The 25,977-nt window shown below is 36.8% G+C and overlaps 2 protein-coding genes across 2 annotated transcripts in view; both read right to left on the reverse strand.

The window, feature by feature from the left end:
- Positions 1-999: 999 nt before the first annotated feature.
- RPS13 (ribosomal protein S13) lies at positions 1,000-3,812 on the reverse strand. The gene is given in 7 exon segments (XM_030331061.1): positions 1,000-1,071; positions 1,696-1,796; positions 2,248-2,372; positions 2,375-2,431; positions 3,244-3,322; positions 3,511-3,559; positions 3,710-3,812. Coding segments are annotated over 7 exon segments (468 nt in total). The 5' UTR covers positions 3,733-3,812; the 3' UTR covers positions 1,000-1,037.
- Positions 3,813-8,634: 4,822 nt separating this feature from the next.
- The window catches only part of PIK3C2A (phosphatidylinositol-4-phosphate 3-kinase catalytic subunit type 2 alpha), a 120,991-nt gene continuing 103,648 nt past the window's right edge, over positions 8,635-25,977 (reverse strand). The window contains 16 exon segments of the mRNA XM_030331060.2: positions 8,635-10,662; positions 12,216-12,322; positions 12,325-12,336; positions 12,425-12,540; positions 12,880-12,950; positions 13,041-13,131; positions 13,133-13,156; positions 14,310-14,437; positions 15,688-15,895; positions 18,210-18,246; positions 18,249-18,318; positions 18,963-19,121; positions 20,524-20,693; positions 22,782-22,836; positions 22,838-22,870; positions 22,872-22,921. Of these exon segments, the coding sequence (XP_030186920.1) occupies positions 10,480-10,662; positions 12,216-12,322; positions 12,325-12,336; positions 12,425-12,540; positions 12,880-12,950; positions 13,041-13,131; positions 13,133-13,156; positions 14,310-14,437; positions 15,688-15,895; positions 18,210-18,246; positions 18,249-18,318; positions 18,963-19,121; positions 20,524-20,693; positions 22,782-22,836; positions 22,838-22,870; positions 22,872-22,921 (1,514 nt within the window). The 3' untranslated portion in view covers positions 8,635-10,479.

The raw sequence follows: 25,977 nt of genomic DNA on the forward strand, positions 1-25,977 counted from the left end.
AGATCAAGTGCTCTGAAAGAACAAGGCAAGTCACTTGTGTCTGTAACCCCAGAGCACAGTACTCAAAAGGCGATCAATGCTAGCTGATACCAGTCTCTTGAAAAAGGGACTCACCTTAGTGTGATTTCAAACACACTTTGATTACTGCTTAGGGTAAACCTTAAGAAAATAGCTTATTCAGTGTACCTATTTAAGTGATACACACTTAGAAAACAGGCAGTACATAAAAATCACCCACTTAATGTTTTCTGAATCCTGAAGGAGCGTGGGCTCCATATACCAGGCCCGACGTACAGCTTATCATTTACCTTACAATCTTCAACAACTCACTCATGGTTCCAGACTTAGCCTCTTTTAAACAGGGGATACCCACATACCTCATTAGGTTAAGAATTAAATACTCTGAAAACACCCAGCTGAGTGTTTATTTAACCCTCCAAAAGTTGCAAGGCCTTAGTGACCTGGGTTCATCTCACCAACAGTTCTTCTGGCTCCCTGATTCAGATGAACTGTGCTTACTGTTACCTGAATCCCTTCTTCACCTTTAAGCCTTACCAACAAGACTGGGATCAAATTATCAGGTCTTCCTTAGGACCCTTCATACTAAAGATTTCCTCCTGCAGAGAAACTTTCTCGTGCATTTCTTAGTAGACTGCCACATACACTACCAGGATAACATTCCTCACAGGTCTACCTCAGTCTTAACATCAAATGTACCAAAAAGACTTAGAAACATTTTTGCCATGACATCAAAACAAGTCACTGCTTTCCCTAGTTTCTTCCAGTTCTGCCACTTCCCTCCCCCATTTAACCACCCACCAAGTTATAAACTGCTCAGATAGTTGAGCATTGAGGGATGAATAGATGGGTGCGATCTCTTTGCTCCCCGCAAAATCACACTTCTCATTGTGCTACAACCTTCCACATCAAAAAAACCAATACATATGAATCGATGATATATATACTTCTAGGGAAAGGAAATACAAACTATGCTTCTTGGTTAGACATGATTTTATTGCTTGAGCACATGGTCAAATTTATGCAACCAGGGCAGAGGCTGTGGATACTCAGCTGAAAAGGGAAAAAGAGAGGGAAGAAGTTGGATTATTATAGGTCCCCCATATTTATTCACAGACTCTAACACCTAGCAGAGCTATTTTCAAACAGCTAAAATAAACCACAAATACATAAAATGCACCAAAACGCCAAGGTTCCTGAATTAGTTATTGTGTTTAAGCATGAGGAACAAAGATGCTCACTCATCTAAGGGAGAACCGACCAACATAAGGAAAAACCCTTCTAGTGAAACCCGTGAATGTTTGGAAATTAATAATCATAATGAGCTATCTATGCAAAAATGAAGACAACATAAAAACAAGGAGCAGAGCTATGAGCTGAAACTTTACCCATTATCTAGAAGTGATTCAAAGGGCTTATTCATGTTTTAAATCAGAGGTCTGCAAACTATGGCCCTTTGCTAGCCTTTGTAAATAAAGTTTCAGTGGAACATGGCCATACCCATTTGTTTACGTATTGTCTATGCTGTATTCCTCCTAAAATGGCAGAATTGAAATAGTAGTTGACCACATAGCCATGGCCTAAAACATTCACTAACAGGCCTTTTACTATAGTTGCTACTGTGTTTACTATATGGCTTATGTCCGTTCTTATTAACAAAAAAAAGTTAATACTTACTATTTCCAATTTGGGGGGAGGACTCGTTTGGTCTTATAATATCGAGCCAACCGGTGAATACGGCTCTCGATAAGAATCAGTCGGAATTTAGCATCCTTATCCTAAAGGACAATTATAAAGATTTATTCTTATCCTAAAAATAAAAATCGACATAATTTAAGAAAACTCCCTCAAAACAATAATCAAATATTATTTTAACAAAGAATGTATAGATACCTGCACTTTTAAGTTACCCAATGCCCTGTAATAGAATCCTAGGCTAAGGTTCATGTGGCTAGATTAAATCCTTAAGGGAATTTAAGGCGCCCCAAAATTTTAACATGAATGATTCGCAAAACTGTGCAAATAAAACAAAATTCTGCAAATAAATAACTCAACATTTTCAATCAAGTGATATACTGCATCTAGAGGAGCCAAAGCCACCCACCTCCTGCCAGTCTTTCTGGTAGAAATTTTTATTTCAAAGCAACTGTGGTGTCACAGTTTGTGTTTCAAAGCCTCTTTAGGAAATTCAAATCAGATTGCACTACAGTTTATGAAGCTCATACAAACAGTTCCATTCTCTTACTTTCTGTTCCTCTCAAGATGCTTTCGAACAGCAACAGCTTTCTTAATCAAATGGTAGAGGTCCTCAGGAAGATCAGGCGCAAGTCCTTTGGACTTAAGAATTCTCAAATTTTATTGCCTGTCACAAAAAGTACTTGTGCAACACCATGGGAGTCCCTCAGGATCACACCTGAAAAAAACAGTAATATAAATCCCCCCCGCCAGACACAGAACTGAAGCATGTGATGTCAAGGCTCTGAGATCACGTCATTATCCACGTTTCCTCTGTGAAACAGGGTCCTTTTGTATCACAGAAACAACAACATGAGAATGCATGTAAAGCTCACTCAGACATCCAAGGTGGTTACCCAGCACTAAGGAAAAACCGTTCTGGAGGAAAACTGCCAATGCTGGTGCTTATCAACAGAGTGAACTTGATGGATTATAGGCCACCAAAGAATCAGTGAGATTCCCACGTATATTTGCTTAATAATTGAACTTGGAGCAGACATTCTTCTGAGAACTTTACAATACATTATTAAATCTCAAAATAGCACCATCTGAGTATTTTACTGTTTATTATGCTTTCCTATTTTGTGTGATACCTCTGGCTAGACTAATTATATAGTTGCACGGTGCCTCAGTTTCCTCAACTGTAAGATGGAGAAAACTTCACAATCATTTCAAAGTACGGCAATCAGAATTACATGAAGTCATTATATATAAAATGTATAGAACCATTCAGCCAGGATAACTAACTACCTAGCGCCTACTAAGTAATCATTAAATTTTGGCGAGCATTTTAACAATTTTTCCCGTCTTCCAAACTTAAGAACTTGAGAGTTCAATAAACAAACACTTGGCCGCGGTCATCAGCGGTAAGCCAGGAAAACCAGCAAAAAGTTTTAAAGGCACGTATGCGACACGGTTTACCCCCAGCGACTTTTTCCGCAAGTTACACGAAGGCAGGCGGAAGGAGCTACATTATATATATATACCCACCGATTTGTGAGGGAGTCAGGCCCTTTTTGGCCAGTTTGTAGATCTGCTCCTTCACGTCGTCGGACGTCAACTTCAGCCACTGTTTAGGGAAAAGAAACTTGCCTTAGAAGGAGAAACCAGGGATGGTACCGAAGTACAGAGGTCTTTACCACCCTCCAAGAGGAGCTCCTCACGCACACATGGCCCCCACGCCTCGGTACCGCTTCTCCCGAGCGACGGATAGTAGCCCCCCTCCCGACTTCTCCCGTGTCTCCGCAAGCTACTTACGGTGGGCACGCTGCGGCGGTAAGGCAGAGCCGACTGGGACAGGCCCTTCCTGGGGAAAGAAAGTCTCGGAATAAGGTGGTGGTGGTGGCCAGTGCCACAATAACCTACATCAACCCCCTCAATTCGCTGCCCACACGCCCCCCTTTTCCCCTCACCCCGCGGCCCGAGCTTTGCAACCCGCTCAGAAACCCGAGCTCACCCGGGAGCGTGCATGCGACCCATGATGGCGGCGGTCAGGCAGCAAAAAAGAGAGCAAGCGTAGGAAAGCCGCAGGAAGCTACCCAGCACACAGGAAGTGACCTCACATACGTCCACCTTTTTCGCGTGCAGGAGGCGGAGCTACGCTGCGTGACTCCCGGCGTCCCCTGGCTGCATGTCCCGAGATGCATTTCAGAGTTATGCTCCACGATTCCTCGAGGTGCAGGACTACGTGTCCCGGCATGCATCGGTCTTTAAGGAGGCTTCTGGCCAGAGCGGGAAATTAAGTGCGCCGTTAGACTTTCTGAAGAGCTGTCAGCGCTAAAAATGTACAGGTGCGAATCCCCGACTGGGAGTGAGCGTGGAGCAGCTACAGTTTCAGGGATTGGTGGATTTGGTCCCTGCCCCAGAAAGGCCACCGAATTTGGGCGCCTGAGGTTCAACTATGCAGTTGTTCATCCATTCACCAGCGCCAGCTCTTGTCTTGGTACTAGCTACGTCACAGTCTTTCTCTGCCCTTAATGAATTCACAATAACAATACCCTGGTAGTAAGTGCTACACTGGAAGTCATGGTAGTTACCACGCAGCCACCGCTATCACTTTTTAAAGTTTATTTATTTTGAGAGAGAGTGTGTGGGGGAAGGGCAGAGAGAGAATCCCAGGCAGGCTGCATGTTCAGCACGGAGCTCACCTTGGGGTTCCATCTCGAATGTGAGAGCGTGACCTGAGGGTAATACAAGTTGGACACGTAACCAGCTGGCTGAGCCAGGTGCCCTGAAACCTGATTATTTTTTCAAGACAAAAAAAAGTATTAGATCTAAAAAGTTACTGTTAACACATTTATTAAAAATAGAGGTTCAGTGACCAAAGAGTCTTTAAGGGTTGAACTTTTAAACCTTTTTTGAGGTAAAATTCACATACTATAAAATTTGCTATTTTAACCATTTTGAAGTGTACAATTCAGTGCCTTTTGGTATTTTCACAGTATTATGCAACCAACCATCATCAATTCCAGGAATTTTCGTCACCCCAAAAAAGAAGCCTTGTACTCTTTAAGGAATTACCTGCTAGGCTCCACTCCCCCACAGGCCGTGGCAACCACTAATCTGCTTTGTCTCTATGGATTTGCCTATTCTGGACATTTCATATAAATGGAATCATAAAATATGTGGCAGGCTTCTTCATTATCATAAGGTTTTCAAGGTTTGTCCATGTTGTAGCATCTTCGTTACTTTTTGTGGTTAAATAACATTCTATTTGGATATACCACATTTTATTTCTATTTGGCCATTATGAGTAATGCTATGAACATTTGTGTACAAGTATTTGACTACCTCTTTTCAATTCTTGGAAATACATATACATTATGTATATATATGTATACACATATACATGTGTATATGTATATATGTGGTAATTTTAACTTAATATGTATATATGTATATATGTGGTAATTTTAACTTTTTTTGGCAGCTGCCAAACGTTTTCGACATCAGCGGCACCACATTACGTTCCCACTAGCAATGTATGAGGGCTCAAAGTTCTCCACAGACTTTTTTAAAATTTATTTTTAATGTTTATTTTTGAGAGATCACGAGTGGGGGATGGGCAGAGAGGGAGAGGCAGAACTTGAAGAAGGCTCCAGGCTCTGAGCTCTCAGCACAGAGTCCGATGCAGGGCTCGAAGTAACAAAACGTGAGATCATGACCTGAGCAGCAATTGGACACTTAACCCACCGAGCTACCCAGGCGCCCCTCTGCATATACTTAAAAATAAATAAATGCCTTTATTTAGTAGGTTCCATGCCCGATGTGGGACTTGAACTCACGACCTTGAGATCAAGAGTTGGATGCTCTACCAACTGAGCCAGCCAGGAGCACCCTACCACTTTTAATCTTTGCCTCTCTCTTTGCCCCTCCCCGGCTCCTAATTAAAAAAACAAAAAACAAAAAAAAAAAACCAAAAAAACCTCTGGTCCAATCCAAGGTTACAAAGATGTACACCCATGTTTTCTTCTAAGAGTTTTATAACTTTATGTTTAGATCTTTTTTTTAATTTTTTTTTTCAACGTTTATTTATTTTTGGGACAGAGAGAGACAGAGCATGAACGGGGGAGGGGCAGAGAGAGGGAGACACAGAGTCGGAAACAGCCTCCAGACTCTGAGCCATCAGCCCAGAGCCCGCGGGGCTCGAACTCACGGACCGCGAGATCGTGACCTGGCTGAAGTCGGACGCTTAACCGACTGCGCCACCCAGGCGCCCCTAGATCTTTGATCTATTTTGAATTGTGCATATGCTGTACCGTTCTTTTGCATGTGGCTGATTGTCCCATCACCATTTGCTAAAAACCTCTTTACCATTTTAATGGTGGCAGTCTTGTTCTTTCCTGGATCATGATTCAAACAAAATAACCAAATGATTGTTCTAGAAATGAAAAATAACAACCAAAACTAAAACTTGATGGAGTGGGCGCCTGGGTGGCTCAGTGGGTTGAACATCTGACTCAGCTCAGGTCATGATCTCATGGTTCATGAGGTTGAGCTCAGTGTTGGGCTCTGTGCTGACAGCTGAGCCTGGAGCCTGCTTGGGATTCTGTGTCTCCCTCTCTCTGCCCCTCCCCCACTCATACTCTGTCTCTTTCTCAAAAATAAACATTAAAAAAACTTAAAAAAAAAACAAACCCAAAACTCAATGGAGGACTTAAAACAGTTGGAGAGAAGTAGTAAATTTGGAAAGGAAGTCACAATAAATTATTCAGAATTGAAGAATTTAAGAATCCTAAAAAGAAGAAAAAAGAAAAAGCCCCATCCTAGTTAATACAGAAAGAACAAGATTAGCCTAAGGTAAGTAACTGAAGGTGTATGATGGATTCATTCATGGAGTTCATTACCCTGTTATCTAATTTTGTATGTCTAAGTTTTGTGTGATAAAAAATTTTTCAAAAAAGGGTGAGGGGCGCCTGGGTGGCTCAGTCTGTTGAGCATCTGGCTTCCGCTCAGGTCATGATCTCACGGTTCGTGAGTTCGAGCCCCGTGTCGGGCTCTGTGCTGACAGCTCAGAGCCTGGGGCTTGCTTCAGATTCTGTATCCCCCTCTCTCTCTGCCCCCCCCTGCTTGTGCTCTGTCTCTATCTTTCAAAAATGAATAAACATTAAAAAAAATTATAAAAAAAAGTAAGGATGAAATTAAGGTTCCCCCCCCCCGACTGAAACTGGGTTTATTGCCCCAGGAAATTGGCTTTGTGTAAGTTATTAGTTTTTTGTGGTCTCTGGGCCCCTTTACATGTTCTCTGTAGGGTCAGAGAACCATAACCTCACACTGGATTATTCCAAGATGGAGGTAAAATATTAGAGAAATCTACATTTCTCTGTTTTGTAGATAGTATATAACATGCTGTTACTACACTAGTCTAGTAAACCACCAAAGGCCATGGACCATACTCAGAGAAGTCTGTAAATATTGCATATTTTGTCATTCCAATTATATGAAATAATGATGGGGCAAAGTGGCAGTCCAGATCTTCAAAGAACCATATTTAGAAGTCAGATTTTTAGGGCAACTGACAGATCAGTTTTGAAATTCAGGATATTTGAACTTAATAAACTCCTGGGTGAGAAACAAAGTACACAACAGTGAGCTCATATCAAAGTTTATTTATTTTTTAAGTAAACTCTATGCCCAACATGGACCTTGAACTCACAACCCCAAGATCAAGAGTTGCATGCTCTACCAACTGAGCCAGGCAGGCTCCCCGAGTTCATATAAAGTTTGGAACCAAAAGTTAATGTTGATGAGTAAAGAAATGACAGCAGAGTTCCTTTATTCCAGAAATATTTTAATACAATCATAGTACAGGTTATGAAGTCACATTCAATCCACTGAATATATTCAAGGTATTAATAAAATATTATACATCTTTACTCACTACCCTAATATATTAAAGTATTTGGTTCTTATAGATGAGATTACTTGCCATATTCATTCATATTTGCACTGCTAATCGAACAGCATGTAAGTAAATCCATGGATTATGGTAAGTGGGGGCTTTAGTCCTTTTTGATCTGAAGTCTAAGTATCAAAATTGAGTATTTTCTTTTTTTAAGTGCCACAATACTTGAATCCAAGAACAGTCAACCAACTTAAGGCAAGATATTGAAACTTTTATACAACTTCAATTTGAAAAAGAATACTTTATCAAATATCATACATGCCTTAACAGTTAGCTACCTATAGGTTTTTATAAAGGCAGTAATAAAAATGTCAGTGCAAGTTCTACATTGGGTTCCTCAGTAGAGAAAATAATAGGTTCTTGGAGTAAACCATTATTTCCAAATCCCAAAACACTGCAAAAGGAAATAATTTTTCTGGTGCAGGACTTACATGTAGCATAATTATTTTTACTCAGTAAAGATAGATATAAACATTGTGATTATACATAAAAATAGTGTCTTGGTGAGTCTGCTTAAACTTTTACTTCAGATTTACTTCAATGCAAGCTTTATAAATGTTTTTTTTTTAAAAACAACTGATTTAAAAATCTACTGATAATAGTGCAAAGAGGCGTCTCTGTCCTTTTTTTTTGTAAGGGCTGAAGATTAGCATTTTTACAAAGAAATAACTTACATTAAAATATACGTAAAATATGTGTGCATTTTTTTTTTAATGAGCAAAGAAGGCACAAAATGAGTTAAATTAAGAAAAAACATTACCATTTGTTCTGAACTCTGGTTAACTGAACAGTATCAATCATAATACATTTTAGGTAAGAAATCCACATTTGTTGTAATGGAAAAATGACATCACATTTTCTAGCTCTATTATTTGTGCTGAAAGACACTGCTGTAACAAATTGCAAATAGGCAGTATACATGGAGTCCAATTAACAATGGCCTTCTACCAACACAGTACTTTTTTTCTTTTCCTTTCTTTTTTTTACAGTGGCTAAGTGATAACTCATGGAATGAAATTAGGTCTCAAAGCTAAAGGGAAAATATCTAGCACTTCTTTATATCTGCAAAAGTACTTGTACACTACAAAGAAATGTTAACTGGATGTGGAAAAAGCAAAAAAAAAATGGTGTGCTTTGATCTGCATTTTAATTAAGTTATTAAATAGACAACACATTTTAACATTAAAAAAAAAAGACATTCATATATTATACTAACAGGGTTTCCTACAAATGGACCATTAGTGTTAGGCACCAAAAATTTCAAGTGTTTTTTTTTTTTTTAATCTGTCCCATTGATTACATCCTCAGCCATTCTATTTCTGCTCTGTAGGTTTCACCATTTACATTAAACATTTGCACAGTTCATAAAAATTATGTTACGGGCAACTGAAGTGGAGACTGTCCTTTCTCTGCTGGTATTATTCATTACATGTTTTGTCAGTTACCTCACAGCAACTAGATTACTACAATCTCTATTACCATTCAACAACTGTCAGAAAGTCCATGCTAGCCATGAGAATATATAAACATATTTATTCAAACTAAACACAAATTATGTGTGCAGGTGAATAATAAAATGAATCTTATCCTTAATGGTTACTGTAGAATAATTTCAATCATGTCCCTTATGATTCTGAATCCCATTATATTAAGTAATTCATGTGAATGTATAGTGTTTACAAAAATAAGTAAGACAGCTTACAAGACAAATTTTGCTATAAAAAATCTACATTAAAATTCAGTCTGGACCCTAGAATTCTTGTCCTGGGCCTCTTGTGAGAAGTCTGCCCTATTCATGGGGTTCTTCTGCCAAACAGGAATGGGAACATGATGAACAATTTTCACTTGCTTAATGAAGAAGAGGAGTATAGATATATGGAGATGGATTACCAAAGTTGAATTCACACTCCTGGGAATAAATGTAGGATTATAATGGAATGATGGAATTTATTATACAGTTACATTGGTGAATCTCATTCAGTTATAGAGCAACAAAAACATAAATCAAATGTTTAACTAAGTCACATGAGAAGTAGAAAAAATTATCTTTCTCTGGGAAAAACATTAGTAAATGTACATAATTCTTATCTTTAGTAAGTTGAAAGTGAGTGAAAACGACTTACTAATTATTTATCAAGTCAGGAAAAAATCAGAATGAAGTGCCAGGGAAGCATATGAAGTTAAGGCACCATTATTTACAACTTCAATGATTGGCACTTATTCTGAAAAAGGCTTTAAAGACATGGGTGATAAAAGCAGTATTATTTTCCCCTACTTCTATAAACTACGTAGTTTCTGAACATAACTATCTACTTGTGCTTTGCTTTTCGGCCCTGTGAATAGCAGCTGCATTTTCTGGTAACATCCTGCACCTTTCCTTTCCTTTGGTGTTTACGAACACACACAATGGTAAAGGCTATAAAAGGTGCAAAACAGGAAAACAAACATGCTGTGTCTGTGTAAGAAACAATGCAAAATAGATGGCTGAACTGACATAGCACTATCAGACCAAACTAAAGCTATTACTGAATTGCTCAAGAAAGGATTAAATCCTTCACCAACTCAAAGTCTTTGTCAGGACTTATATATTAAGTTTAGAGTTTATAGCATTCTATATAATGACTTTAAAACAGCAATGGCTTCAACAAGTTCTTAAAGTTAATTATGTGACTGTTGGTCCAACAGATGTATCGAAATGCAGTTAAGTACATTTACTTTATAATTTCTGTCCAAGTATAAAAATACTATACAAAGTTCATAAGTGTGTATGTGTTTACGTGTTTATAACTGTTCTTACTTCCAAAACTCAGAAATTCATTAGCTTACAAATAGGTTGCCGCAGTCAGCTGATACCACTTAACGGTCTCTTTGCTCAAGTTGAAATCTTTTAAAGGCAGGGTTATTCCACCCAAGAAAAAATTCTCCCGCAGAGATTCTGCACTGAGAACACTGAGTTGAAGTTCTCTCTGTCTTAGGGTTTCCTTGCTATATCCACTGTATACAAGCTATAGCAAAGGCAAAAAGAAACAGTAAGTTACAGATTATTTTAAGTAAAAACAGAAGTGAGATTAGTAAAGAGACTACAATTGCTGGCATTGACTATGACACATCTGGTGGAATGTGTCTCATACTTTAGATGCACATTTTGTATTCAGGAGTCTTGTATTATCATTATCATTCCTCTGAATGTCTGACATAGAAATGCACAAAGTAGAAAATTATTATTGGCTAAAAACTAACAACATGGATTTTCTGAGATGCAGGTATGGTGAAGGGAAAATCAGTTACAGTGCAGATGCCTGATATCTGAGCCGGAGAATGGAAGGAAGCAAGATGGGATAACATAATTATTTTACAAAAAATAAGGGTTAGAATTTCTTCTTGTTGTCTTTTCTGTTGGATTTTATATGCCATGAAATGATAATTTCTGATTATCCATACTTCACTGCAAATTCACCAAGTACACATGCAGTTTATAGCAAATCTGGAATGCTGAAAAGCTCTTTGAAATATCACATCAAAACAGATTTTCCCCCCAACAAAGCCTCATCATAACTTCTAAGAAATATCACTTTAATCTAGTCCTTCTCACTGCCTAATAATAACTAAAACTGACCACATTTTATTTCTTGAAAGTACAACACTACCAACTAGAAAAAACCAATACTACTTTTTGAGAATAACATCACCTGGTCTTCATCAAATATTGTATCTGCTTTTAAAGGGCTACATTTTTAACAAACTATAACCTTGATGACAATCCAGATTTATTTTCTTCCAAATCTCTATCCAAGACATTTTTGTTAATGCACCACCAATAATGTGTTTATCCTGCAAATGTAGTTAACTTAAGGGTTAGCAGGCTTTAATAGATACAGTTTCTAAGTTCCTGAGTCACTCAGCAAAGTCACAGTTCCTGTTCCACCCACTGTTCAGTTGATGGCTTTGCTTATTGCTTTGTCGTTTAGAGCACTCTTATATAGAGAGGGCTTGCTGGCAACTAAAACCAATTAGGAAGAGGAGGATTTTTACATTACATCCTATCAATAAAGGTAAAAGTACTGAAGAGTTTAATAAAAGATAACCGGAAGGGCATTTGAACTTCAGTTATCAGAAGAGCTGTCACGCAGAAGGAGGAAAAGAGTAGTTCTGTGTGGTTCCAAGAGGTACAACTGAAAACCCACTACGTGCAAATTGCAGGGAGTGAAGATTTCAGCCCAGTAATAAAAATAATCTAAGAGTTGGAACTGCCCAAATCAAAGTGGATGGCCTGGAAGCATTCAGCACAGACTGAACATCCACTTTTTGGAAATGTTGCAGAGGGGCTACAAACATGGAAAGGGTGGTTGAATAAGAACTCCTAAGATCTTTTAAAACCTAAGGGTCAATGAGGCAGGTTCAATTCTGCAACATTTTGTTAAGTACCACTAGATTGCATTGAGTAGCTTTACTAGAACAATAATAGGTTCTGCAACTGATACCTAAAAAATTTTAAGTGTTTAAACTTTAAAATCTCAAAAGAACAAATCTAGGACATTTTTAGAAATGATTTACTTACCATCTCATTGAATGGTTGGATTCCTAGGTTTTTCGTGAAATTTGGTTTTCCGTTGGATGTTTTGTGGGTATCTGGAAGTAGGTATGTTTTGACATATGGATTTGGTCAGCTCCATCTTCAGCTAACCTATAAAGAAAAGCATTCCCTTAAACAGTAATACTTCTTACCAAGGTATAGGTTTTTCTACAATCATCATTATTTGTAAACACTCACAAGATCTTTGATGTGCATCACCATGATGAAAAGAGTACCATTTCGGTAAGAGACAGATAATTTACATGCTCCTCCAATTTGGCCTGGAGTAGGACTGAAAGGACCGGCACTCTGAAAATATAAATACGTTCATCTTTATTTTATCTTGCTTGCACTGGTTAAAACAACAACAAAGAAATTTGCTATAATTCCACGACCATTGCAGTGGGAAAGAAAAAGGTAAATAACCTAATAGGCACTGATTTATAGTTTTTTAGTAACCGCACTCTATCGGGAAAATGATGTGTATCCAGAAATTGATGGCCTTGGAAAGAATACCCCCGTTTCACTCTCACCCAGACCACTGCCAATACCCCACTGTCACTCTGCCCACATCCACTTGAGAAATTACAGGTTTGCATTGTCATAAGGAAGCTGTAAATTATCAAGAAGAGAAAAAATAATCTCACCTGCAGTCCTAGCTATTCCTTCAGCTTTTTCATCACGAAGTAAAGGGTGGAAAAAAGTACAAACAAGATCACACTAAGACACAAGAGGAAAACAAATCATTAGTTTAAATATTATGTAGCACAAAGAAGAGTATGTGGTTATTTTTTCAATCGGGACAGTCACCTCGGCCACATCCGTTGAAGCACTCATCAAACTCTGTAAATAACTATTTAACTCAATTTTCCTTTTGGCTGCTACATCTTTTATGTGTGCTTCCCAGAACCATCCTATTAGGAAAACTACAAAAGAACAAAAACAAGTGGGATTTAAATTATTTCACCTGGAAGTATTTATAGACTTAAGTATAATATATTATTAGAAGTATTTTTAAAAATATATACTTAAATACAAAGTGGAGTCTTAATCTTCTAGAAAGTAAGTTTTATAATTTCTTTTCAAAGTACTGGAGATGAAGTAGTTCAAGTACCTGTTATCCTTTTATAAACCTTGGTACAAAAGACACATTGTTTTGCTATTTTGCTATTTATTACTTATTTTCTACTATTTCTTCTCAACATTAGCCTATTCACAATATTTTATGCATATCTTCCAAAATAATCACTACTCACTGAATCAGCCAAAGTTATTGTTGAATAGTAGTCCCATACCAGGTCAATACTGTGTCCACAAGTGATATAGGGTCTAAATCAAGATAATCTTAACTCTGCCTATTTTGCTGACAGTGGAAAATGAGACTGCACATGGAAATAAATTCTGATACCCACTTTGTTGACTCTTTACTTCTGAAATCTAGTCTGAGAAGAATATGAGCAACTTGATGCACGAAATCTATTGGTCATCAGCCACATCAAAACTGAGGGTTTTGAAAGGGTAACTGATACAAAACTAAGTTATATAAGATTTTGACTAACAGTCTCAATACCTCAGCTGTTTTTTTTTCCCCCTCAAGGAGCTGAGTATGGCCAAAATTATTTCTGCAGTGATTTAAAATCTGACTTTTCTAAAACCAAGATTCTAATTATTATCTGGTGTTGCTCACTGTGGTACAGACAATAAACTAAGAGGTTCAACTAAGTTCCCTGACCTCAATGTAAATGTAGTTGAAGCAACGAATTTACCTAGCCCAATAGGATTTGTAAAAAAAAAAAAAAAAAAAAAAAAAAGCTTCAACTGAAAGTTTTTTTCTAGTTTCTAGAAGCTAGAAAATCCCATATTTTAAGTTTAGGATCTTGATCATTTATTCACTGTTTATTCATTTCACCAAAAAACATACAGTTCCTTGTCTATGGATGGATCAGACCCCTGCCATACAAAGGAAAATAAGTCACATATGGTCCACTGTACCTTACCACGTGTTTACACAAAGCTTTTGACCTACGCTTGGTAAGAAATTGTTTCTGTGAAAAAGGATTAATAAACAACAATGGGAACATACCTGGTAACTTCCAAAGTGGAAAAATAATACTGAGCTTATTGTGAAGCTCCTGAAACTCATCAAAGGTCCGGAACACAAATGATGGCTCAAGCTGTCCTTCCCTCAAAATTCGGACTACATAAATCTGAAAAGGAAATCACAACCCAAATGCATTAAACAAAATACTTCCCTGACAGAAAAATTCATAGCTTGACCATTTCTATGTAGTCCAAATGCTTTAAATTAGTAATCGATATGTCACTGATAAGAAACAGCAAACATAAAAGTCATCGTATTTATATATAGCACATCAACTATATCTAATAGTGATATTAACCACTGTAGATATATAAACAACTGGAAAGTGAAATTCACTATTTCAAGGATTTAAATATAATAAATGTACTTCCTGAAATTTATAAATTTAGTGCATTTCCAATGAACCATATTAATAGGTTCATTAAAAGAGTAAATGAGAAAAGCAAAATTTATGGTGGCAGGAGGATCAGGGAAAACTGTTCTTACTGGATATTTAAATTATGGTAAAAGTCACAGTACTTTACAGAACATACTGTTATAGAAATAAGTCATATAGTTACAGAAGACCAGAAATAAATTCAGGAATGAATATATGTATATCCATTACACTTAAAATATACTACCATTATAATATTCTACATTATGATATATTAATGTCATAAATCATTGAGGGAAAGAATGGACTACTTCAGTAAAGTGGTGTTAGGATAAAACACTAAATACAACTTACAAAAATTTACTAATAGGTGAAAATTAAATAATAAAATTGTTTTATAAAATATCACCTTTATCAACAATTTAAAGGACTGTGCTGCAAGTATTTCCCAGCAAAAGTATTAGCACAAGGGTGAAAAATAATAAAACAGATGATCATGCTATCCTTTTGGGGGACAAGGGGAAGCATACTAAAGTGATGTTTTTGTTCAAAGATGAACTTTATGTGTGTGTGTGTGTGTGTGTGTGTGTGTTTTATAATACCTTCATCCTTAGTGGAATGAGAACTAGAAAACTTCTATGCCTTATAAATAGGATGAATTTGTTACCATGAGCAAGCTTTACCTTAAATTAAGAACAAATTCAAGGAAGGAGAAAAAAGCAAAATAGCACCATCCTTTTAGTCTGGTCTCTGAAAGGAAGAGTAAACATTCTTCTCCCATGGTTTGGGAGCAAATTTACCCAGAAATAAATACCAAAAAACAATAAGGGATTCCTCTATATATTTATTTGGACCATCCAAAAAGAAAGAAGTATGAGAAGAGCAAGTGTTTAGGAACTTTAGCAGAGTCAGTGAAGGAACCAGGAAAGGACAACAGTAATGCATGCATGAGTCTCTACAAATACCAAAAACAAACTTACATAATGTTTATCCGGGTTGTATTTCTTATGGTAAGTGAAAACAGAGACTTCCTTGATTCGACCATCTTGTCTAAATGAGTATGTTTTGGGTGAAAATGAAAGGATGGGCTCATCATTGGAAGGAAGACCAGAAAAACGCAACTGAGCAAGATTGTGAATGAAGAAGTTAAACTTCGTGGCAATGCTTCCCAAACTTGATTCAATAAGCCTACAAAACAATCAGAAAATACATTAATAGTAAATGTTCATGAGAAAACATGTTCAGTTCTTTTAACATAATAAAAGATGAAAAAATATTTTCATTCCTTATTTAAAAAAATGTTTAAAGATTTCATTTTTAATCTCTACACCCAATGTGAGGCGTGAACTCACAACCCCGAGATCAAGAGTCACACACTCTACTGAATGAGCCAGCTGGGCGCCCCTTAAATTTTTATCTACCCACCTACCTACCTACCTACCTCTGTGTCTCCGTGTGTGTGTATGTATATATATATACATGGAGCCTGAACTCATGACCCTGATCATCAAGAGTCACATGCTCTACTAACTGAGCCAGTCAGGCACCCCATTTTCATTCCTTTTAAAATATTAAGCAGATCCTCACTTTGTAAGGGTTTCCTTTGTTCTTCAGGCCAAAAACCCATTAAAAGATATTCCATCCCAACAAAACATTTTAGCACAAGAAAGTCTCCATTCCATCCCATCCCATTGTCTCCAAGAAACAATGCTTTCATTTCTTGAGCTCTGTGGGGTCCAATACCCCCAATTATAGAAGATAATTGGTATAATGCCAAAAAATAATTATTTAATCCCCGCTTTTATTTATTTTGAGAGAGAGAGAGAGAAAGAGAGAGGAGAGAGAGCATGTGTGCAAGTGGGGGAGGGGCAGAGAGGGGGAGACAGAGAATCCGAAGCGGGCCTTGAACTCATAACTGAGATCATGATCTGAGCTGAAACCAAGAGTCACAGTTGGACAGTTTACAACTGAGCCACCCAGGCACCCCTTTAATTCCCTTTTAATAAACAGGGAAGGTAGCAACTAAACAGGTATAGAAGGAAGCATCGGAAAATAATTCAAATTTAATAAAATCTCTTCTATCAAATAGTAGTAGCATCTGGAATCAGATTCCTTCTTCAGATAATCATAATTTCCCTTAGTTGGAAAAAGAAGTTTTGACAGGATATGGAGTTTGGTGGGAATAAATCTGGAAGGCAGGTTTGAGTAAAACATTTTAGGCATGCAAAAAGAAACAAGAAGTCTCAGAAACAGGATAAAGGAATCCAGAAAGAGGAAAGAGATTCAAAAAGAAAAGTCAAGAACCTCACACAAAGGTTCTTACCTGGCTATGGACTGAATATTTGTATCCTCCAAAATTCATACATTGAACCCCAACCCCATATGGCCTTTATGGAGTTAGTAAGATTAGAAGAGGTTACAAGGATAAGGATAAAAATTCCTAGAAGAACACACAAGAAAGCTTATGCTTTCTCGTTCTATATCTCCTTCTTTCATGGGAGAAAACCTCAAGAAGGCAATGATCTATAACCTAGAGCCTTCACCAGGAAGTGAATCAGCTGGCACCTTGATTTTAGACTTTCCAGCTTCCAGAACTAAGAGAAAATAAACGTCTGTTTTTTAAGCCATGTCGTCTATGGTATTTGTTATGGCAGCTCAAGCAGACTGATACATGCCTGCTTTATAGTTTTGCCAGGAGAGGCAACAAATCTCTTTAAAAAAACAAAGCAAAACCCATCAATACCTAAATTATCAGGATTAGTTTGGAAGGCTATACAAAAGTCAGCTTCCTTCAATTCAATTCAGGCCAGACTCTTGAGACTAGGGAAATCCAGTCCAGTTTTCTATCTCTTCTCCACTGAGAGGAAGAAGGCAAGAGAAAAAGGAGGAAAAGAACATAAGCTCATGTGTCCCTCCCTGCTATGGCATAATAATGAGGTGGTATCACTATACCACAATAATGAGGTGACCAATTTGCCAGGAAGATCTGCTTTTAAAGCAAAAATAACAAGTTCAAATGCCAATAATTGGTATACGTGTTTTAAGTACCATGTCATACATTAACAATTTACTATAGCAGTGTCCCAGAGTTCACTGTTTAAGCATTTATAGTATCCACAAAAATTGTCATGGCAGAATCCTGAAAAACAGATTAACACAGATATTATTTTAGGAAAAAACCCAAAAAACCTTGTATTTGGCATTATAGAAAATACGTCTTGCAGAAATAGTTCATACACAGGATGTTTATAATTGAAGTCACATACTAAATAAAACCAGCTATTTTGAGAGAAATTTATTTTTAAAATGGTTATTGCAAATCCTTTACATTTATTCAGTAAACAAACTTCTGACATAAAATATACTTTTGATAAGGCTACTATCTGCTAATACTGTGACTCACAATTCCTTCCTGAAAAATCAGAATTTTGATATACAGCATTTGTTTAAGGAAAACAAATCAAAGCTATGTCCCTTCTCTAAATATTTAAATATGCCTTACCTAGTGAAGAAAATTGTAGCTTCTGCATCTGTAGTTGGGGTTGAAGTGCATCTCTAACATATTTCAAGTCTTGAATACTTGTAAGTTCAGGTAACCCTGAAGGAATCATCTGTAGAAAGGAAAAAAAGAGTTTGTGAGTTCAATTTTTTAAAACTCTGTTCCTTACCCATCCCTTAAAGCTGGCCAAGTAATTAGAACTGAAGCAAACAAACAATCACAGTTTTGAAGAGTCTGTATTAGTGTTTTAGGGACCTAAGTGATTCGGTTACAAATGGAAAACACCAAGGCCAAGGAAGTCAATTGTTGGATGTCACAAAGCCAGGTTATGGAATAAAAGCTGTAAAATACAGACCTTTTGTCTAGTCCTCTGTTTTTATATCAAGTTCAGTCACAATAATCATAGTGGAGGTTTACTTTTAACTTAATAAACATCCAGAGAAGTATAAAAATCTGAACACACCCAGATTAAGACACAAAATATGTTCCAGCATTCCAGATGACCCTCTCAGGGTCCTTTTCAGGTACTTTTTACTCCTCACTCCCAGGGTAGCCCACTCTCGTGACTTATTTTTTTGTATTTTATATAAAACGGTGTCTGGAATATTTTACAGAGCAGCAATTTTTGAATATTTTGGTGATAGTATATCTAACATTTGAAACTACAGTAATTTCATTCCAAAATATCCTTCTTTAGATACTGAACACAGAGCAGTAATGTAAATTAATTAAAGGCTTATAAAAGAACAGAGTTACCAGAGAAAGGAGATTAAGAAAGAGGTTTGTTTGCTTTCTTATTAAGTTGTAGGCCTGGCAGCAGAGGTCCACAAACAACTGGAAACGAATGGTGGGCTTTTCACCCCCATTGATGACATATGCCATATCAGAAGTCAGCACAAAAGGAGCCCGATCCCTATTTTAAAAAGAAAATACACACAAAGTATTATTTATAGAAGATATTCAAATAGTGCTATTGTTATCACATGGTTATTGAACGAAGCTATCTGAGCCATAGCAATTTCCAACTGGGAAACTTAGTACTAGGCAGTGTTGAATCTGCATTAAAACTTATAAATTTGTATTTGCAGGAAAGCCTTCATATAATCAATCTCATTACTTAGAATATATGAATTTTTTCCAAGATGATATTTATAAATCCACACACTCAAATAGTGATCAAATAGTAGCTACAAATATACAAAAATTTTGCACTCATTGCCGTTATACAAATGGGAGCATTTTTTACAGGTACCACTAACTAGATAAAATACACCTTAATTCATTTCAGCAAAGGTTACCACACACACACACTCATCCTCGTTGTACTACAATGGTAAAGTCATCTCTTAGGGTCTTTTTCATCCCCAGTCATGCTCAGTGGGAGCTACAAGGCAAAGAACAGCAAGAAAAGAGGCAGTTAATGTTTGGGACATTAATTTGTGAAATAAAAAGTGCCTCTCTTTTAAAATAAGTTGTGTCCACTAATTAAAATCAATGTTATGGCTAAATGTGTCAAAATAAAGGTTCATCAAAATACACAAAGATACCTTACATAAAATTCTAATACTGTCAAAACAAAATATCTTTTATTTAACATTTATTTATTTTTGAGAGACAGAGGGAGACAGAGCACAGCAGGGGAGGGGAAGAGATGGGGAGGGGGGAGGGACGGGAGCAGGAGTGCACAGAATCCAAAGCAGGCTCCAGGCTCTGAGCTATCAGCACAGAGCCTGACGCGGGGCTCAAACTCACAGGACCCTGAGATCGTGACCTGAGCCGAAGTCGGACGCTTAACCAACTGAGCCACCAGGTGCCCCCAAAATGAAAATATCTTTAGCATTACTTGAAATGAATTCACTCAAAATCAACGATCTCTTGAATAAATCTGAAGAAAGCAAACCAACAGCTTCAGCTTTCTTGGGAAGAAAAAAGTGGAGGAGGAATGCTTAGATTGTAAAACAGTTGATGTTAAATCATCAAAACTTAACACTCACATGGTAAGAAAGGTCAATTTCTTTTTCCTTCAAGTAAAAATTACTACAGAAACTCTTGCAGATATATATACAAATAATGGATGGATACAGATAATTTTATTAATACCTTTTGAAACGCGATTCACAATGTGGAAATCTTCAGAATTACCTGAAGTACTGTGTTTTTTGTTTTTTGTTTTATAAGTAGGCTCTACACCCAACATGGGGCTTGAACTCATGACCCTGGGATTAAGAGTTGCATGCACAACTAACTGAGCCAGCTAGGCGCCCCCTGGGGTATTTAAGTGCCTCTCTTCTTTAGCAACAATAACAACATTAGTACCTTTGAAGCTACCAAACATCTGCGCATGGCCCAAAAACTTTCCAAAGTCAATGTGAAACATATGTCCTGTGCTTCGAAGCATTATGTTGTCATTGTGTCGATCACAGATGCCTAAAACATAGGTAGCTACACAGCATCCAGCACAAGAATAGATAAAATTTTCAGAAGCCTGTAATAAAGATATAAAATTATTTTAGGAAAAAAAAAAAATTTTAAAGGAGGCATGTTATAAAGATTAAAGTAATTCATCACCCTTTGAAATACTATCATAATCCATTTTTCTTAATAGCTTATAAACTAGGTTATGGTAACAAAAGCCAGCCTTTTCCCTATTTCGAAAACAAAAACACCTTCTAAAGATGGTTTATTGCCCCTATCTCTCTAACTTTTGTCTTTTAAAAGGCAGAGATCCTGCCAGTCCCTACTGAGGGTATGTGCTGCCTTTGAACATCTTTTAAGAATCATCGTTGTGGACCTCTGCTCCTCACAGCCTCTGCTACTTTAGCACAAGTGGTAACACTGTGATAAAGGATTATAAAAGAGTATTTTCCCTTTTTTGGCTTATAGGGAAGGCATGTATAAAGAAAGTCACCTGCTATCTTTAAACATACAATAATATAACTAATGTGTTTGTTGACTCCTTATGTAACATCTGCAAGTTTCTCAAAGATGGAAATCTTTCACTTTAGTCTTGCTTGTCCTGGGGATTAAGTTATTAACACATCATATAGAACGATACAGCAAGATGTCTATAATAAGTATTTTTGTCCAAAGCATATGCATTTAGTATAGTCTCAAGACACTACATTTCATTTTTGTTTGTTTTTTTTAAGTAGGCTTCACGCCTAGTGTGGAGCTTGAACTCACAACCCTGAAATCAAGACCTGAGCTGAGATCAAAAGTCCGATGCCCCTCAAAATAGTACATTCTGAATGGAGCAGTCATAAGGCTCTATATGTCCATGTGATTATTCCCCAGAAATTATTACTGATGATGATAAGACCAAATGTTTAAATAGCACTTATCACAAACTAGGCACTATACTATTTCTTTCTACATACAAACACAGTATATATGACAAAGGTACCATATTGATTGCTATTTTACATATGAGGAAACTGAAACAGAGTAATTATTTCCCAGAACCACCTAATTGTTAAGTGGCAGATACAAGATTCAAACCCAAGCAATGTAACTCCACTATGTTATATTCTTAGTAAAGGATATTAAAAGTTAAATGCATAAAAGTACACAATGTATTTTACTTGACAATTATTTTGTGTCAACCACTTTTCCCCGGAACCACAAAAGAGCCAACATTACTATAAACAAGTATTGGCTTTTGCTGCACTGCTTCCTCAATACCACAACAAAGAAAAGGGGTTGATCTTAAACAGTTTAAAAGACAACAAAGGACAAAATTCCTCTACAAAATTAAAATTTCTCGACAGCATTTGTACTATCTTAAATATGATACATTAATGACAGAGTAGGTGCAAATGATATTAAAACAGATCTCCTTATATTGCCATTGAAAGTGTTTTTAGAAAGGAAAAAAAAAAGTATTCTTGAGTCTTTCTTAGGCCAATTTAGGATCATTAAAAGTTTTTAACTCTTGAGAGATTTTCCTTTCCTATTATAGCATTCAAAAGTGTGCCAAAAGAAAAAAATAGACACCTCTAATAACTATCAACTACAGAATTACTCAATGTAGGGCTTTCCATATAAACTCACTTAATTCTCATATAACCTTATAGTACTATTATTTTTTACAGCCATAATAAGTACTATAATACCATAACCATATCCTATTTTATACCACAGTCACTGAGCACAAAAGAGGTAATAATTTGCCCAAGACTCAATAGCTAGTGAGGAACCTGGGAACTAGTCAAGCTCAGAGAGTCTGCCCATAATCTTGCTCTCACTACCACACAATACAGCCACTCTTCCTCATTTCCCTAACTTTCCAAGATCTTTGAAATATAACAATTCTGCATTATAAAAATACCTCTGTTTTGCTGGCCTCTAAAAGCATGTTTGGAATGTTTGGAGGGTAATTGAGCATTGGTTTCACTCAGGACTCCTGCCATTAAATATACTGTTTTTATACATATATTTTTTTAATTAGAGAAAGACGGCTGTTTTTACAAACTAAACTAAATGTCTAATCACCAGAGCTGGAAAATGAAAGCACTTATGACCTATGTAATACATTTTTGACAAAGTTATCTGGAATAAGGAGACAGGCTAATCACCTTTCATATTCCTCTTCAGAAGGATTGTATTTCCGCAGCCACTCTGCAAGTGGTTTTATCTTTAAAGGATCCAGTCCACATACCATATTCCCACTTGGATTTTCCTGAGGGTATCTGAAGCAGGAACTAGCTCCACCATACCTTTAACAACAAAACATTAATCTATGTGAAAATGTCTCCCAGAGTAAGCCTTTAAAAATTTTTAGGGTGCTTTAGGGTGCACTGGGTGGCTCAGTCGGTTGAACGACCCGGACTCCTGATTTCGGCTCATCAGGTCATGATCTGCGGTTGTGGAGATCAAGGCCCAAGTAGGGCTCTGTGCTGACAGAGCCTGCTTGGGATTCTCTCTCCCTCTTACTCCCTCTCACGCATGCACGCTCAAAAATAAATAAACATTATTGTACTTTTTTTAATGTTTATTTTTGAGAGCATGAGTGGGGGAGGGGCAGAGGATCCAAAGCAGGCTCCATGCTGACACCGAGACAGCCCCATGTTGGGCTTGAACTCAAGAACCATGAGATCATGACCTGAGCTGAAGTCAGACACCTGAGTCACCCAGGTGCCCCAATAAACAAACATTAAAAAAAAAATGATAGCTTTCAATCTTAGACATGAGATACCAGTTAGGAATTATCATTACAAAAATCAAGTCTCTTAAATACAGAGAACAAACAGAGGGTTGCTGGAGGGGTTGAGGGGAACAGGGATAGGCTAAATGGGTAAGGGGCATTAAGGAATCTACTTTGAAATCATGCTGCACTACATGATAACTAACTTGGAGGTAAATTAAAACATAAATAAATAATTTTAAAAAAAGAATAGGGGCGCCTGAAGTGGCTCAGTCGGTTAGCCTCAGTCATGATCTCGTGGTTTTTGAGTTCAAGCCCTATGTCAGGCTCTGTGCTGAGAGCTCAGAGCCTGAAGCCTGCTTCGGATTCTGTGTCTCCCTCTCTCTCTGCCCCTCCCCTGCTCATGCTCTGTTTCTGTCTCAAAAATAAATAAAAACATTAAAAAAAAAATTAAAAAAAAAAGAATAGTATCTACTTCAAAGAGTTATTAATGAGTATTAAAGAAGTCTATGTGACATATTTAGCATGATGTTTGGTACATAGTAAAGTCTATCCAATGGTAACTATAATTCTCTCTCTCTTTCCTTCCCCCACTTGCACTGTTTGTCTCTCTCAAAATAAACTTTAAAAGCTAAACATTAAAAAATTGTAAAAATGGTAGATTTTAAATAAAATAAACAAATAAAAAAACAAATAAATAAAGTCTGGAAGCCCATGCTAGAAAATTTGAGCAAGCAAATTTTTTTTATTTTCAGAAGTACCCAAAATCTAACAGCTGAATTTGACTATTTGAGACTCTACAGTTTATACAACCATGTGCTACACACTCCCAAGAATAACAATTTTAATTACAAATTAGAGGATTCTGACCTAGTTAATAAAGTTACTTGTAAGATATGTGCCATCCCATTTCAGCACAAAAAGCTTACTCTGATCATGTATTTGGGAAATGATGCAATGTCTCAGAGTACACTAAGCCCTTTCAAAGGGAAGAGCAGATTAAGATTGTCCTTGTGATAATGTGTAAATCTCCAGTATGTGTTATTTGTCTTCCTAACTGAAAATGTAAATGCCTGGCTAGGCAAATCATTTTTTATTTTCCTTACTTTTTAAAAAAATGTTTATTTTGAGAGAGAGAGAACGTGCACGAGCATGTGAGCAGGGGAGGGAAGAGACAGCGAGAGGTAGAGAGAGAAGCCCAACCAGGCTCCTCACTGCCAGTGTGGGCCGCACGTAGCAATCCCACAAACCATGAGATCATGACCTGAGGAGCCACCCAGGCACCCCATATTTTCTCTACTTTTAAAACAAATAAATTTTAAAACAAATACACTTTTGAAACAAATAAATTATGGGACATTTACATAAGGGAATACAATGAAGTAGATCTCTATGTACTTATGCTTAAAAATATGCTATTAAATACAAAATCCAGATGGAGAACTGTCCTTTGTGTTTAAAAGAAAGATTATGTATGTTAGAATATCATGCATGTTAGAATATATACAAAATAGTCCCAGAAGGCTATGTAAGTGGCTTTATTTTGGAAGTAGGATGCCTAGGATTAAAAATGGAGGTGTGGGAGAAACTAAGATTTACTTTTCAATTTATTCTATTACCTGCTACACAGATATTTTACTATGTGCATGAAATATTTCTATAACTAATAATTTGTTTTATGTATTTTAAAAACCAAGGAAATCCAGTAGTGTCAAAATAACGATATGGACACAAAGACTTGCTTCAGACAAAGGGCTGGAAGAAGGCAAGTTGGCCAAGGCCTTCAGACCACCCAAAACAAAGTATGCAGGGCCAGGTTTTAATCCTAGTAGCCTGGCCAAACAACGCACAATGAATTCATTTGGATCTTCTATGTTGTTTTGGTTGTATCATCTAGTTTATAGTTCACAATGACATCCCTTTTCAATGAGCACCTGGACCTTGATTCTATGACCAACATTTAATCAAAATTTTAATATGTGAATAAATTTTTAATTTTATAATCAAATATGCATAGATGCAAATTACTATGTGTAAAACAGTGAACCAAAGTTCATAAAATATATAAAGTAATACCAGCTATGTAAGATTACGGTCACTGCCCTAAAGGAACTTACTATCAATCCAGTGGGGAAGATACAAAACATGTAGTAAATGCCTGGTGAGTATTTAAAGACAACTATTGAGTCTGAAGAAGTGAAGATTACTACAAATACTGAGATACTAGTTAAAAACTTCACAGAGGATGGAGATGTGATTTCTTCATTTGAAAAATAAGGACACTTGTGAGGGAGCACAAGTGAAAAGCTTAGACCAGGGCAAGACACAAGTAAACACTCAACCATTAGAAACAACATAAAAAACATGAGGAATCTGCCTCCAAAGTTACATGGAATTCCGTAAGAAGAAGAAAAAGTTCAACTATATGAAATAAGTGTGGTGACAAAAAAAAAAAAACAATCTAATGAAATGGTAGGCTCTCATTGAGGAATTTTAATAAAACAACTTCCTTTTACAAGACTTATATGAAAAACAACCAGCAAGAATTCTTGAATTGACCGGGTTTTCCTTTTTGACAAGATAAAGTATGTACATCCTAAACTAAGAAAGGAAAGTGATAAGGCTCTC

Source organism: Lynx canadensis, chromosome D1, assembly GCF_007474595.2.
Source record: "Lynx canadensis isolate LIC74 chromosome D1, mLynCan4.pri.v2, whole genome shotgun sequence".
Lineage (NCBI taxonomy): Eukaryota > Metazoa > Chordata > Mammalia > Carnivora > Felidae > Lynx > Lynx canadensis.